This window comes from Pelodiscus sinensis, chromosome 4, assembly GCF_052426305.1.
Source record: "Pelodiscus sinensis isolate ZL-2025 chromosome 4, ASM5242630v1, whole genome shotgun sequence".
In the NCBI taxonomy this organism is placed as follows: Eukaryota; Metazoa; Chordata; order Testudines; family Trionychidae; genus Pelodiscus; species Pelodiscus sinensis.
The window spans coordinates 49,610,647-49,624,608 of record NC_143055.1 but is presented as its reverse complement, the minus strand read 5'-3'; the positions used below and the strand labels follow the sequence as shown (position 1 = coordinate 49,624,608).

General features: G+C 38.8%; 1 protein-coding gene across 1 annotated transcript; it reads left to right on the top strand.

The window, feature by feature from the left end:
- Positions 1 to 106: 106 nt before the first annotated feature.
- Positions 107 to 12,672, top strand: LRRC66 (leucine rich repeat containing 66). Its single transcript, XM_089777661.1, is given in 6 exon segments — positions 107 to 231; positions 408 to 750; positions 752 to 909; positions 4,585 to 4,665; positions 5,358 to 5,539; positions 9,644 to 12,672. Coding segments are annotated over 5 exon segments (3,414 nt in total). The 5' UTR covers positions 107 to 231; positions 408 to 412; the 3' UTR covers positions 12,299 to 12,672.
- The last annotated feature ends 1,290 nt before the right edge of the window (positions 12,673 to 13,962 follow it).

Here is a 13,962-nt window from a genome sequence, read left to right as displayed (position 1 = left end):
TTTAGTTTACAATACTATAGTTTATTGATTGTACAAGTGTTTTATTAACTAGAAGCATGATAATCATTCCACAGCGGTGTGTCAGAATATGACTAGTAGACTTTGCTCCCTGATAAGTATATACAATAGAGGAAATAGGAGTTCAAAAGTCCATGAATTTAGTAGTTCACAAGTTTCTGAGTGACTGCGCTATGGGCTGATCATCTGGGAGAAAAGTAAGAAAACTTGAAAGTAAGTTTTTAGCAACTTCAGACTAAATGTGCATTTTGCAAAGTAATTGTGACGCTTAATGAAATTGAAGGATTAATACAAATTGGCATTGAGATTTTTTTTCTTTAAAGTAACATGTTTACGGTTTTCTGATATTTCTTTTGTCCTCTATTGTAATTGTACATATTTATTTCTAGGTATTATGGCAAATCCTTATGTGAATGTCATAGCTGTGGTCCTTTGCTTGAATTTTACTGGATTGTCAAAGACCAGATCGCAGCAGACTGGTGTTGGTATCTATTACAATTCTGACTGCTGGTGGGATGGGAAGTTCTTGGTGAATTGTTCTTTCACTGGAAAATCTATCCCCACAAACATATCACAAACAGTAACAATAATCAATTTAAGTTATAATAATATTACTACCTTACTGTGGTCTAACTGGAGAGATAAAAAATGGAATATCAAACAGCTGGATCTTAGTAATAACCAGATTTCTGAGCTGTCTTTAAATAGCTTTAGAAATTTACCACTTTTGGAAACTAAATCTGAGTGGAAATATCATTCACTACATCATACTGGATTTACATAAACCTGCACACTAGACTGATAAATATAGAAAAGTTAATACTTATGATCTTCTTCCTTCTTTAAAAGTCTTGTCCATCGAGAGAAATAATCTTAATGCAATTCCAAAAGGTGAGTAGCAGTCTAAGAATTGACTTCCAATATATGATTTTGTATATTGTTTTAATTAATCAGTTGTGTTTATTTAAATCTGAATCGCCTTTAATTCCATTTTACATGTCCTGATCCACAAAAGATCATAACAGGATTTACAGGCTTTTCTATATCCTCAAACATTAATGACTGTGGTCAACACCCTGTGAGGTACATATCGTCTCCCATTTGATAGATAGAGAGCAAAGGCAAATCTTTGGGGAAGCTGGGAACAACATGCAGATCTCCTGAGTTACAGTCCAGCATCTTATTCACAAGAACATCAGTAGAGAGGGGTGAGGAACTTCACTACCTTAAGAGATGAAGAACATTTTGTATATTTATTCGCCAAACACCAGACACAAACAGCCTCTAGTCTAGAGAGCTCACAATTTCAAGCCAAGAGCCAGTAACTAAGAAGGACGGGGAGAATACATTTGAGTGGCTTTTGGACAGACTTTTCTAATCATATTTACAATATTTAGAGTCTAAGACTATATTTACACTAAGGATGTTAAATATCAGGTAATTTACTAGTTGAGTAATCAATGGAATTTCCATCGACTACTCAACAGGCACTTCCGCATTCCTCCTTTGAAATGTACAAAAGCCCCAGCAGGAGGAATGCGGAACTCTGCATGCAGCCTGGGGTCAGCAGGAAGTCCCACTGACTCCTAGCTGCACGCGGGTGTGCCATCTATGAAATGTACAAGAGTCCCCAGTGGGAGATCCCCTGCTGATCCCGGAAATCCCCTGCTGATCCTGGGCTCCATGCTGTGCTGCCACTTTGAAATGCCACGCAAAGCCCGGGGTCAGCTGTGGACTCCCCGGCTGATCCTGGGCTCTGCGCAGTTTGAAATGCTCAGCTGTACGGCACTGCCCCTTTGAAATGCCACCTCGGTGTTTCAAAGATGCAGCACCGCATGGAGCTTGGTACAGGTGCTGTGCAGCGTTGCCGCTTTGAAGTACCCTCTCCCCCCCGCTTTGAAGCCTCTGTCTGATAGAGGCAGCAAGGGAGGGGAAATCAACTAGTTGACTTGACTATCCGATGAACATTTGCTTATTGGATAGTCGACTAGTCCTTAACATCCTTAATCTATACTACACACCACAGAGTATAGAGCAGGGGTGAGCAAAATCAGACCTGCAGTCCGAATCCAGCCCACCCAGCTGATTAGCAGAGCATATATACTTATAGCTGACAGCATGTGTTCAGCTGCCCCTTCTCCCACCTTGCTCCATACTGGAGCTGAGCTGCTCCCAGGATTCTCCTGCTAGCTGTGCAGGGTAGTGGGGTGTGCTGAAGTTCGTGTGTCCCCATCACCCTGTACCCCATCTCTGCAGAGCAGCACAGCTTTCTCTATCTTAAAGAGCCACTGTGTGGCTTCTCTCAGACTTACTCAGCAGCAGCTTGCACACAATATTTAACAGCCTTGACTAGCCTGGAGCCTGAATTGCTCTACCATCTCTCTATAGATATGAACATGCAAACAATAGCAGTATTGGAACATTCAAAACATCATTGGAAGTAGAAGGGAATAAAAGGTAAATACACCATAAACAGAAACAACTTTTTAAAAAAATCTTGGGGAATCTCTCGTCTCATAAGTAGGTTTTGTAGAAGGAGAGCCTAAACATTAATTCTTGTTACAGGCCTAGTCTACACCAGGGATGTTAAATTTCGATTAATCAGCTAATCGAATAGTCAATGGAATTTCCATCGACTATTCTATTAGTCGATAAGGGGGGCACTCACTATCCCACTCCGCCTTGCCCTTTGAAATGTACAGGAGCTGCTCCTGGCTCTTGTGTATTTCAAAGGGAGAGAGGCAGCGGAAACATTCACCAGTTGGGATGGAAACAGTCCCCGCTGGCACGGGTTTTCCTCTGTGCCTCTTTCTTAGAAATGTACAAGAGTTGCAGGCAGCTCTTGTACATTTCAAAGGGAGAGGAGCAGCAGTCAGACAGTGTGAGTGGGACTCTTTCCCTGCTGCTCTCTGCCTCCCCTACTCCCCCACAGAGACAGTTCTGGGGAGAACTGGCTTTTAAGCCGATTCCCCCCAGCACCGGCTTGTGCTCCCCACCCTGATAGAGGCAGTCACCCTGCCTTGTGCTTGTGTACCTTCTGTTGCCACCCTGATAGAAGCAGCAAGGAGGGAGGGGAAGCAACTAGTTGAGTTCCTACTCGTGTACCCAATAAGCATTTGCTTATCACGTAGTTGAGTAGTCATTTACAACCCTAGTCTACCCTAGAAAAGCTTTACAAGTGTTAGAAAAGAAACATACTGGCAAAAAGTGAAAATACCAGCAAATGCATTTTCATGCTAGTATAACAACATCCACTGTAGGTTTTTTGTGAGGACATCAATGCCACAAAGACACACACACACACAAAATCATACCCCTAACTGACATTTACTATACTGGAAAAAGATTTTAAGGTAACCGTGGCCTCAAGAAGGTAGCCAAACAAAGTTCTTCATAAAGTTGTACAGGGAATTCCAAATAACTGTCCTATAGATCTTCTGGATAGAAACCCATCAGAGTTGATTGCAGGTTGACATGCTGCACTGTCAATATATCATCCGGAAGGTTTTGCTCAACCAAACCTTTTCAAGTGATAACCTGATATAGCAGAGCTGCTTTTGCCTTGAAGAACAGTGTTACCATTTCCTACTCTGAACAGTTTTCTATGTTCCTGTAAAAATAAGAGTCAGAGTGATTTGGTCATTTCCACTGAAGACACCTCCCCCCATATCTGGAGGGGACAATTGCCTTCTCCAACTTTTCTCTGGTTGAGTTTTAGCCAGTTACATCCAACAAGATGCCAGATGTTCATTGTTTAGTGTTGCGCTAACAGTGCTCTCACTGAAGTCAATAATCAAGTGAATGGTAAAATTTCCACTACCTTCAATGGGAGCATAGTTAGACCAACACTAACCATGTCAAAAATCCCTTACAGGTCACTGCGTGTCCTTTGTGGATAGTAGTCATGAGCAAGCCACATGTCTACTGCTAGAAGCATCATTAAAGCTTTCTTTAAGGAAGACAGTGTGCCAGTTTCATTAAAAGCTGTTACGTCCCTCCTCAGGAAAATCTTTCACTGCCTATTGTTTAAGAAAACTCCTATGCTATTGCCCTTTCACTGTCTGAAAGCAACAGTGAGGTGGTATTTCTGAAAACCTTGCTTTTCTCATGTGAGCACAGGAAGGAGACTACACAAGTTCCTGTTTGAAGAACTCCTCTATCAAAAGAACAAAGGTTCAAAGATTAATGTTAATTATTATGAATAAGATAGAGCCTTTGATACCAATGACAACACTTGGTTGACTTTACTACAGGAATGGACAAGTCAGCACCGGGGTAGGAATGGAATCAATTTTCACAATGGTTCCTGTGGGTGGGATTGAGCAACTGCTAATCCAACCCAAGAGTTTTCTCCTATAGGGACCCAATGTGCTGTATGAACTCTAAGGTAACATTTTCAAAAGTTATGTAGGCATGTGGAAGAGCCTAAATCCTAGGGACTTTCAGTGGGACTTGGTGTGCATGTGTGCAGAGGGAAGTGTAATTTCCAGTTCATATAGACATATCCTGCTAATTCACTAGCTGTATATGAATATAGAGCAGTGTTTCTTAAACTGTGTTCCACAGCACGCCCGTGTGCCACAAAGGCAGTCGGAGGTGTACCGCAGAGAACAACAGAATTCAAAATGGCTGCTCTTAAAGAAGCAGGTGAAATTTTTTCCCCAATAACTTATCCCCCCAACCTTTTTTTCCCCCTCAATAACTCTCTCCCTCCTCCCCCCCCACACACATTTTTTTTTTTTGTTCTACAAAAAAATCCTTGGTGTTTCTCATTAAAAACAAATATTGTTTGGTGTTCCTCTGTCTTAAAAAGTTTAAGAAACACTGGAATAGAGTATAGCTTGACAGCCAGGGCCAGATTAATCATTATGCTAATAAAGTTATAGCCTTAGGCCCTCCTGCTCAGGCAGGAGGCAGGGCTAGGTAAGGGAGGGGGAGTGAGCTCGCTCACACAACCCTGTTGGAGCCTGGAGCACTTCTGCCAGCAAGAAAGATAAGGCAAATATGTATATTTTTTACAGCATTAAGTAATCTTACTGCTTTTATGCACTTACAAACTGAAAAGAACATTTCAGATGTTATTAATTTGCCAAAAAGATTAAAATGGTATTGATACTCTGCTACCCTTTTGGAAACAAGACTAATGCTGAATAGAATATGCATGATAAACAAAAGACTATAGAAACCATTTGTACTATCCAACAATTAAAATAATGATTTTCTGTCGTCTTGATAACAAAGTTTATTACCAGACAAAATTGGTGAAAGATTAAGAAAGCACTTTGGGCTTTAAGTGTATGTTAAGCAAGTATGTTACACAATTCTTTTTGTATTTTCAGGACTAGGGAAGTCTTTACAAAGTCTGCCTCTGTCATCCAATGAGATATCACAGATTGATCAGAGTGATTTTCACAACTGTTCCCAGCTAAAGAACATCTACCTACAGACCAACAAGATAACCAAAATTCATCCTGATGCCTTCAAGAATCTTAAAAGCTTGCAGGTTGTAAATATGGCATTATAATTTTTCAAATGAAAATGGTGTGTATAGAATACCTGTTAGGAACATTAAGCATCATAACTTTTATCCAGTATTAATTCAGTCATTAGTATACAATTGTAAAAATTAATCTAAAGGAAATAGAGTAGGTCTCAAAAAAATCCTCAGTTCTGTGACAACAGCTTTAAACCATAGCTATATGGGGGAAGTTGTAAAATATTCACATTATTTTTTCTTGTAAACCTTCGTAAGTATTCTAGTTTTTAAAGGCAAGTTTTTCCATCTTTTCTTACAGGCTAACTTCACTTTCATATATTTCCTAACCCTTATTAGGACATGTGCTTATACCGCAATTTCAATAATACCAATAGTTGCATCATTTAAACGAGTGAGAGTGTTATATAGCTTCTTTTAATTTAAGTGAAAAACAGGTATCAGAAGAGAATCCTTTATGGGATCTCTTGCAATTTTGACTAAATTTAACAGGAGGCAAAATGCTTTGGGCACTTTGTGCACTGCAGCAGGCATTCAAAACAGATCACCTAGTCCCATTTCCCTGCTATATGGATCCTTCACTGAGCATGCACAGACACACACATAGAAACTGGTGCAGGTTAAGAACACGAGAAATGTGCATGGTCCTACTATTGACCAGAATATAGATGAATTTTAACACTGCTTTTACAGCATAAATACATATGTACCCACTTCATGGACAAGCCATGTAGTCCAGAATTAAGCTCTTAGTTAAAGAGGGTAAAGAGATTTTAAAAGACCAAAATTATGTGATTTGGAAAGGAGACCCATAAGAAAGATCTGTGACAGAAATATATAAAATAATGAGGCGGGAAAGGTAACCTAGTATGTGTTACTTATTTCTCTCCTCCCAGCCTAAAAGAAAAGAGGCACTCTGAAATTTAAAATAGTGCACTTAAAATAGATATTAATTATTTTAATATACAATTACCCATAATTTTAATCCTAGCTATTTAATACTCATTCTTCAGAGCATAAAGTATCCATCAGTTGGATCAAGAAGGATTTGAAAATATTAGAGAATTACCTTCCTTTGAGGTATCTGAAATTAACACCATTGACCGGGATAAAATTCCTCTTTGCCAAAGCTGGGGTCCAGTTCTATAGTTTGGAAGAAAGTTAGACATGAAGCTTCCAGGCCCCTAGCAGTCACACTGAGGATGAAAGAGTTCTAAGAATACTGCCCTAATTTTTTGTGAGGAAAAGCCTACATTCTTGCACCTTAATGTTGTAATCTCCCATATCTTTGAAATCACTTAATAAACAAAGTTGTAGTACAATTACATCTGGAATATTCTGAAGGTATTTTTCCTGCTTCATTAAAAATGTTTAGCACATTTTGGTCTGGTAAAAACTGGTTTATTAAAATAAATGTTATTATTAATGTTGCAAAAGTTAGTCGCCATTTGCTCTATACAGCTCTTTGAGTAACTTTTTTAAAAATACATTGTGAACCTCAGCAACAATGCTATGACAACCCTTCTACCAGCAATATTCATTGACTTACACATACTTCAATCAGAAGTGGATTTATCAAACAATCCCTGGATATGTGACTGCAGGCTCATTGCTTTCAAACATTTGGAGGATAGGGACATAATTCAAAATGACCTTAGCAAGTTAGAGAAATGGTCAGAGGTAAACAGGATGAGGTTTAATAAAGAGAAATGCAAAGTGCTCCACTTAGGAAGGAACAATCAGTTCCATACATACAAGATGGGAAGCGACTGTCTAGGAAGGAGCATGGCAGAAAGGGATCTAGGGGTCATAGTGGACCACAAGTTGAATATGAGTCAACAGTGTGATGCTGTTGCAAAAAAAGCAAATATGATTCTAGGTTGTATCAACAGGTGTGTTGTAAGCAAAACTCGTGAAGTCATTCTGCCGCTCTACTCTGCACTAGTTAGGCCTCAGCTGGAGTACTGTGTCCAGTTCTGGGCGCCACATTTCAAGAAAGATGTGGAGAAATTGGAAAGGGTACAAAGAAGAGCGACAAGAATGATTAAAGGTCTAGAGAACATGACCTATGAAGCCAGGCTTCATGAACTGGGCTTGTTTAGTTTGGAAAAAAGAAGATTAAGGGGGGAACATGATAGCGGTTTTCAAATATCTAAAAGGGTGTCACAAGGAGGAAGGAGAAAATTTGTTCCTCTTGGTTTCTGAGGACAGGACAAGGAGTAATGGGCTTAAAGTGCAGCAGGGGAGGTTTAGATTGGACATTAGGAAAAAATTCCTAACTGTCAGGGTGGTCAAATATTGGAATAAATTGCCAAGGGAGGTGGTGGAATCTCCCTCTCTGGAGATATTTAAGAACAGGTTAGATAGACATCTGTCAGGGATGGTGTAGGTGGAGCTTGGTCCTGCCTTGAGGGTGGGGGGCTGGACTCGATGACCTCTTGAGGTCCCTTCCAGTCCTATTATTCTATGATTCTATGATTTCATTAGTTTTCTTTCTGAATGGTGGAAAAAGTGGAATATCTTATGCAGCAAACCGATCAGCAACTCGTGACAACCTCTGCTGTCTCTCAAAACATTTCATTTAAAATGTGAAATGCCTATAAACAACGTTTCATTTAAGAAAATTGCTGTCCCTATCAGAGAAACAATTGTGCTAGACTGTGGCTTGGATAAAACCTGTGGTATGTGTAACAATCACTATATTCATCCTCCATTTTAAGTTCCTGTAAAATACATACGGTAGAACCATAATCAAACTTCATTCACAATAAAGGAAACCGTTCCTGAGCTAAAATCTTGATTAAGCATAGTTGTACTATAAATAGATATCAGATACATTAAAACATAAGAATGCTGTGATTAAACTGTTTTTTGGAACTTAAGTTTCAAAAATTTGAATATTTATTTTAAATTGTTGATGTCATATTCTACATCTTTATTCGACATTATATTGTAAAATTAGTCATGCTGCAAAGTTAAGAATGAGTTGTGTATTATAAATTAGTGCATATTTTGGAGGATGGAGGCAGAATAAGCTTTGCCACCCTCACTGGAGAAATAACTATGAGACAGTATTTCTGAACTGTTTGTAATGAGTGGAAACACTGTGGTGTTTTTATTCTCACTAGTTAAAGTGAAAGAGGGTTTTTATTTAGGTCTGTAAAGCTTGTGTGAAGGGGAGAAGGTAGTTTACATTTTAGTTTATAAATGTGGCTACCCAAAGCTTTAACACATAATTTACTTTGTAAATAAATTCTTTTTGACCCATTATCACACTCTCTCTCCCAATGTCAACAACATCCATAAGGACTAAGACTTTTCCCACTGAGCCCTCTTTCTAAAATGGGGCCCAATTAACAAGTACATTGGAGTGGTCCTGAAAGTTCAACAAAGATTGGCTCTGACAAACTAACAGGAAAGCAAAATGAAGGCTTTTGGACCCTCCTTTTGAAAAGTTTTACTCCAGATGGCTGGATAGGAAATGTCAGGTTTGCCAGCCAGTATCTACTCCCAAGATTAGTACAAATTAAAAGGCTATCTATAAGATGTGCAGGACCCAAACCATCAAGGATTTATTGATTAAAATCAATACATTGACTTTAACCCTGAGATGAAGAAGTAGTCCACACAAGTTCTGGAGCAGATGCATAAGCAGGTTCACAATAAGGTATGTCAGTAATTAACCAACAGCCACATTCTGCACCAGATGAAGTTTCAAGTGATTGTCAAAAAGATACAGCTATAAATATGCATGTATAATATGGCTCAAAAGTAAAGTATTTCCATTGTGAATCAAAAGCATACTGATTTAACTCTAGTAATTTCTTCCTCTAGTGTTTACAGTATGGAAGTTTGAAAGGCTATGGTCCAAATTGGAAGTGTGGGTGAGTCAGTATGATGGTTTAACAGAAAGGTGGCAGGGTATTAGCAGAGCATTGTGGAATAAAGTAAAATATGGGCTTTGTTTAATATTTAAGAATTAATGGCATCTAAAATGGTTAAAGATTATCATAGTTTCCATAGAAATGATGACTACACTGAAGACTATTTAGCTTTAATGGGCAATAGATTTACCTTTTTAATATGTATTTAATGATCTTTCTTATTCCAGGGAATAAAGAAATCTATTAGTGGACACCCAGTGGCAGGATTTCCAAGGACCACTAGCTTCCTCCTATCAGACAGGACAAAATAAAAAACTTAATAATATACAATATTGGGAAAACTGCAGAAGGGCTATATGCATGTATTTGTAACCAAATGAAGATGAAATATCTCATCTATGACATATATGTGGAGCAAAATTTTTCATCATTTTTGGTTAGAAATGCCAGAGATGTCAATGCTGTTATTAGACAAGGAAGAACAGAAGGAGACTTCAATTTGGCAGTGTCTCTCTCAGTGGTCATTACATTTGTTTGTGCTTTTTGTCTTGGTGCTTTCACTAGACCTTACATTTGCAGGATCTGGAGACAAATATGCAGAAAGAAAAGCTCAGCTTCAGAAAATACATTTTCTAATCAAGGATTTTCAGCTGAATCCCTGACAAGAGAAAACACTGCAAACACACAAATAAGGGTGCAGCAAAAATTATCTTTTTGTAGTGGAAACTCTTCACAAAATGTAGGCTCTCACATTGTGGATATTTCTAGCTTGCATAAGGAGGCCCTTCATAACAGAGTACTTGCACTAAGTACAGAAGAAACAAACCAAGATCAAAGCAGTATCAATATTGAAGTAGAAAAAGAAAAGGTGTCTCAGAATAACCAAGCAACTAATTCTGCTGATGAAGCAGACACAGAGATTGATGATGAATTTTTTTCTGCAGTATCAGATCACCAGTATGGCAATAAAGCCTTTCAAAGAGAATTATCAAATAATGACAATTCATCACATGAAGATTTAAAATACCTTTTTAATGAAAATTCAGGAAAAAGCAGGTTCTCTTCTATAGCAGATAGATATACCATGGACTCTTACTCACTCTCTGCTGAATCTTCAGATTTAGATTTACCATTTGCAAGAGAAACCAACTTCCCATTTTCTGAAGCACAAATACAAACAAATACACAGTATTCTAAATACAATGATGTAAGCAACGGATCTAATCTGTTTCAGTCTGAAATTGCAGAGTCTCTGCAGAAGAGACAAATGACTTCCCATAGTCAGCCCTTGAATACTCAACAATTGATGTTCAAAAGGAATAACTGTGAAGAAGAGCTTGATGTAAATGATAACATAAATATGCTCAATGACAGTGAAAATTTAATTTTACCTCTTAGTTATGAAAATGATACAAATATTGATTATTCAAACACCCAACAAACACTGAAACATTCTCCTGCTAGTATTCAAGAGTATGATTGTAAAGAAGAAAATATTAGAAATGAAGACAATCCAGTGGACAGGTTTAGTGACAGCAATTCCATAGAAGAAGGATCTATATTCACACTGAGTGATTCTAGTTCTTTAACAGAAAGTGAGCTGGAGCAGTCTAATGCTGGTGATGATCATCTGACCAACCCATCCGTAACAGAGCAGATGATTACGTTAAAAAGTGGTACGGGCAAGTTCACCACATTGCTACAGAACCCTAACATTACTACTAGATTTCAAGATATTATAGAAAATCATGAAAATAAAAATGAAACATATTCTGAAACAGCTATACTTTCTGGATCAGGCACTCGCAGGTCTGGAACATATTCATCTGTTCTTCATATGGATTCATCTCAGATTGATATATCTGACACATCTCATACGGAAAAGTTTGATGATCATGTAATCCTGTCAGATTCAGATACAAACAACCCTGCATGTTGTGAAGTTCTTGGTAAAACTGAGTATGTTACCAATCCAAATTCACCAGCCCAAAATATAATTTCTAACCCTGCCTGCAAACAAAATATAAATTTGAATTGTGTAACATTACCACCATTAAATTATTCTCCCAAATCTACTCCAGATACAGAGAATATTTCTAACAGCACTTATTTGAAGCTCTGTGAATTTTCTACTCTAATGCAGGATTCGGACAGATCCATTCCCACTGATCTAAAAGAAAATGTTATTGAGATCAATACAGACGAAAATCATATAGCTCAGAGTTCTTCCTTAAAGAATTACAGGGAACCATTTCTTCAGTCTCATTCTGAGAGCACAGATGAAAAAACTGTTTCAAACATTACACAGAAACAGGATTCATCAGTGCAACAAGAACTGCGTATGAAAATGTCTGGGTCTTGTGCACAAAGAATGCAAAGGGATTTTAATGAAGGGGAATGTGATACACACACAGAACAAGAAGTTTTGTCTGGAATAGATAAAGGCAATTCTAGCTTGTGTACAGCAGAACTGCAGTTTCACAATATTAGGACAGATTCAAGCTCTTCTGAAACAATGCAATCAATTTTAAATGAAGAAAAATACTTACAACTTGATCATCAGAAGGAAGAGAATGTAGGTTTTCCAGCTAATCCTCAGAGCTTTCTAAATGAAAATGTGAAACATTGTTCATATAAGGGGTCACAAAATGTTCAAAGAAATACAATTGGCAACAGAGCCAATTCCAGTGAAGCTGAGAATGAAACTTCTTTGGATGAATTAGCAAATGTATTTAAGGTCATTCCAATCCTTCAAAATTCAAGTGAAAAACCTGATAAAAAAAATGAAGCCACAAGAGGGCAGCTTTTAGCAGAAGGCAGCTTTTTTGTTAAGAAGAAAAAAGCCTTTGATGGTTTTGCAAGTGTTCTACAAAGCAGGAGAACAATTGACTCCACAAAATAAATGTAGGATGTTAAATGACTGTAACAAGACTCTCTGCAACATTTATTAATGGTACATAATCTTACACAGTAACCAAGTACATGTCAAAACATGCTTAATTTAAGTTGAGTTATACACTCATAAATATTGAACATAAAACTTTAAAAAAATCCATCTAACCAGTATGCACAGTTCTCAGCATAATTATCTGCCCTGAGTTATTTCAGATATTCATGCTGTAAAAATATTTAAAAAATAAAAGTAGTATGACCCTAAGAGTGTGCTATATTGTAACTCATATCAGGCCTGATACACTCACTACCCCCAACACACTGTTGTCAAAATATCTATCTAAAAGGTATCATGCAAGGCAGGGGTGGGCAATAATTTTTTTTCCGGGCGACACTTCAGAAATTTTCGAAGTGGCCCTGGGCCGTACCAGAAAGGGCGGGGCCTCAAGCAAAAGGGACAGAGCCGGAATACTTCCCTGCTACCCCACCCACAGACCATGATTGGTCTGGGGGTGGGGGAGCATCTTTGCCTCCCTTAGAGGTTCCCCCACAGCACCCATGCCTCTGGCAATGGGAGGAGATATCGCGTGCTTTCCTTTATCCCCCAGATTGCCTGGGGGTGGGGGAAACACACAAAGCCTCCTCCCACCCTGCCAGGAGCATGTGGCACTTCTAAGCACCACACACTCCTTGTAACATGAGGGCAGGGTGGAGAAAACTTTGCGCGTTCCCCCTGCCCCCAAGCCAGTCAGGGCTTGGAAGTGGGGGAGCACGTGAAATCTCCTCCTGCTCTGCTAGGAGTCACGCACTCCTGGCAGGGCAGAGGAAACTTCATGTGCTTCCCCCTGTCCCCAGACCCTAATTGGCCAGGGAGCAGGGGAAGTGGCAGGGCCTCCGTGGGCTGGATCAACCCGCTTGGTGGGCTGGATCTGGCCCGCGGAGGCCCTTTTGCCCACCCCAGGTATCATATGTAAACTGGTAAATTGTCCTCCAGAATGAATGTGATACACATGCACGAGTTGTGTACAAAGAGTTATTTATGTGTGCTGGAAGCGTGTTCTTTAAAATGTGTTTGGGAAGCAGTGCATATATTGAGCCTGCATTAGCAAAGAAATATGGATTCCCATATCTGGCTGGCTTGATTAAAAACACAGGTACAGTGAAAGTACATTTATATACAGGGTAAACAAAGCAACCAAGCTAACAAGCAGCAGCTTAGTAAACACACAGGGGGACAGAGTCCACACCCCTATGAAATCTTCCTGTCTCTTTAGGCAGAGATAATAGACTCGGGGAAACCTAAAGAGATCAAAAAGACATGTTAATTACCCAGCACTTAGGAGGACATAGGTTACAGCACCCTCTGAGCCAGTGAATGTTGGGTCTCTTGGCTGGGAGGATGTAAGTGAGAAAGCTGCTTAGGCAAAGATAACTTACTAAAATTAAATTTTACAGTAGAGATCAAATTTTGTTTTGTTTGTAACCAAACCTGGGTTGTTGGTTTTTTTGTATTTGCTTTATATCACTTAAATCTGTTCTTTATTAATAAACTTATTCTTATTTTATTACAAAGACATCTCAGTGCAGTATATTTAAGTGAAGTATATCTTCAGCTAACTCAAGGAATATGACGGGGTCTGTATAAAGGGAGCACCTAAAGTTCAGACATGGAGA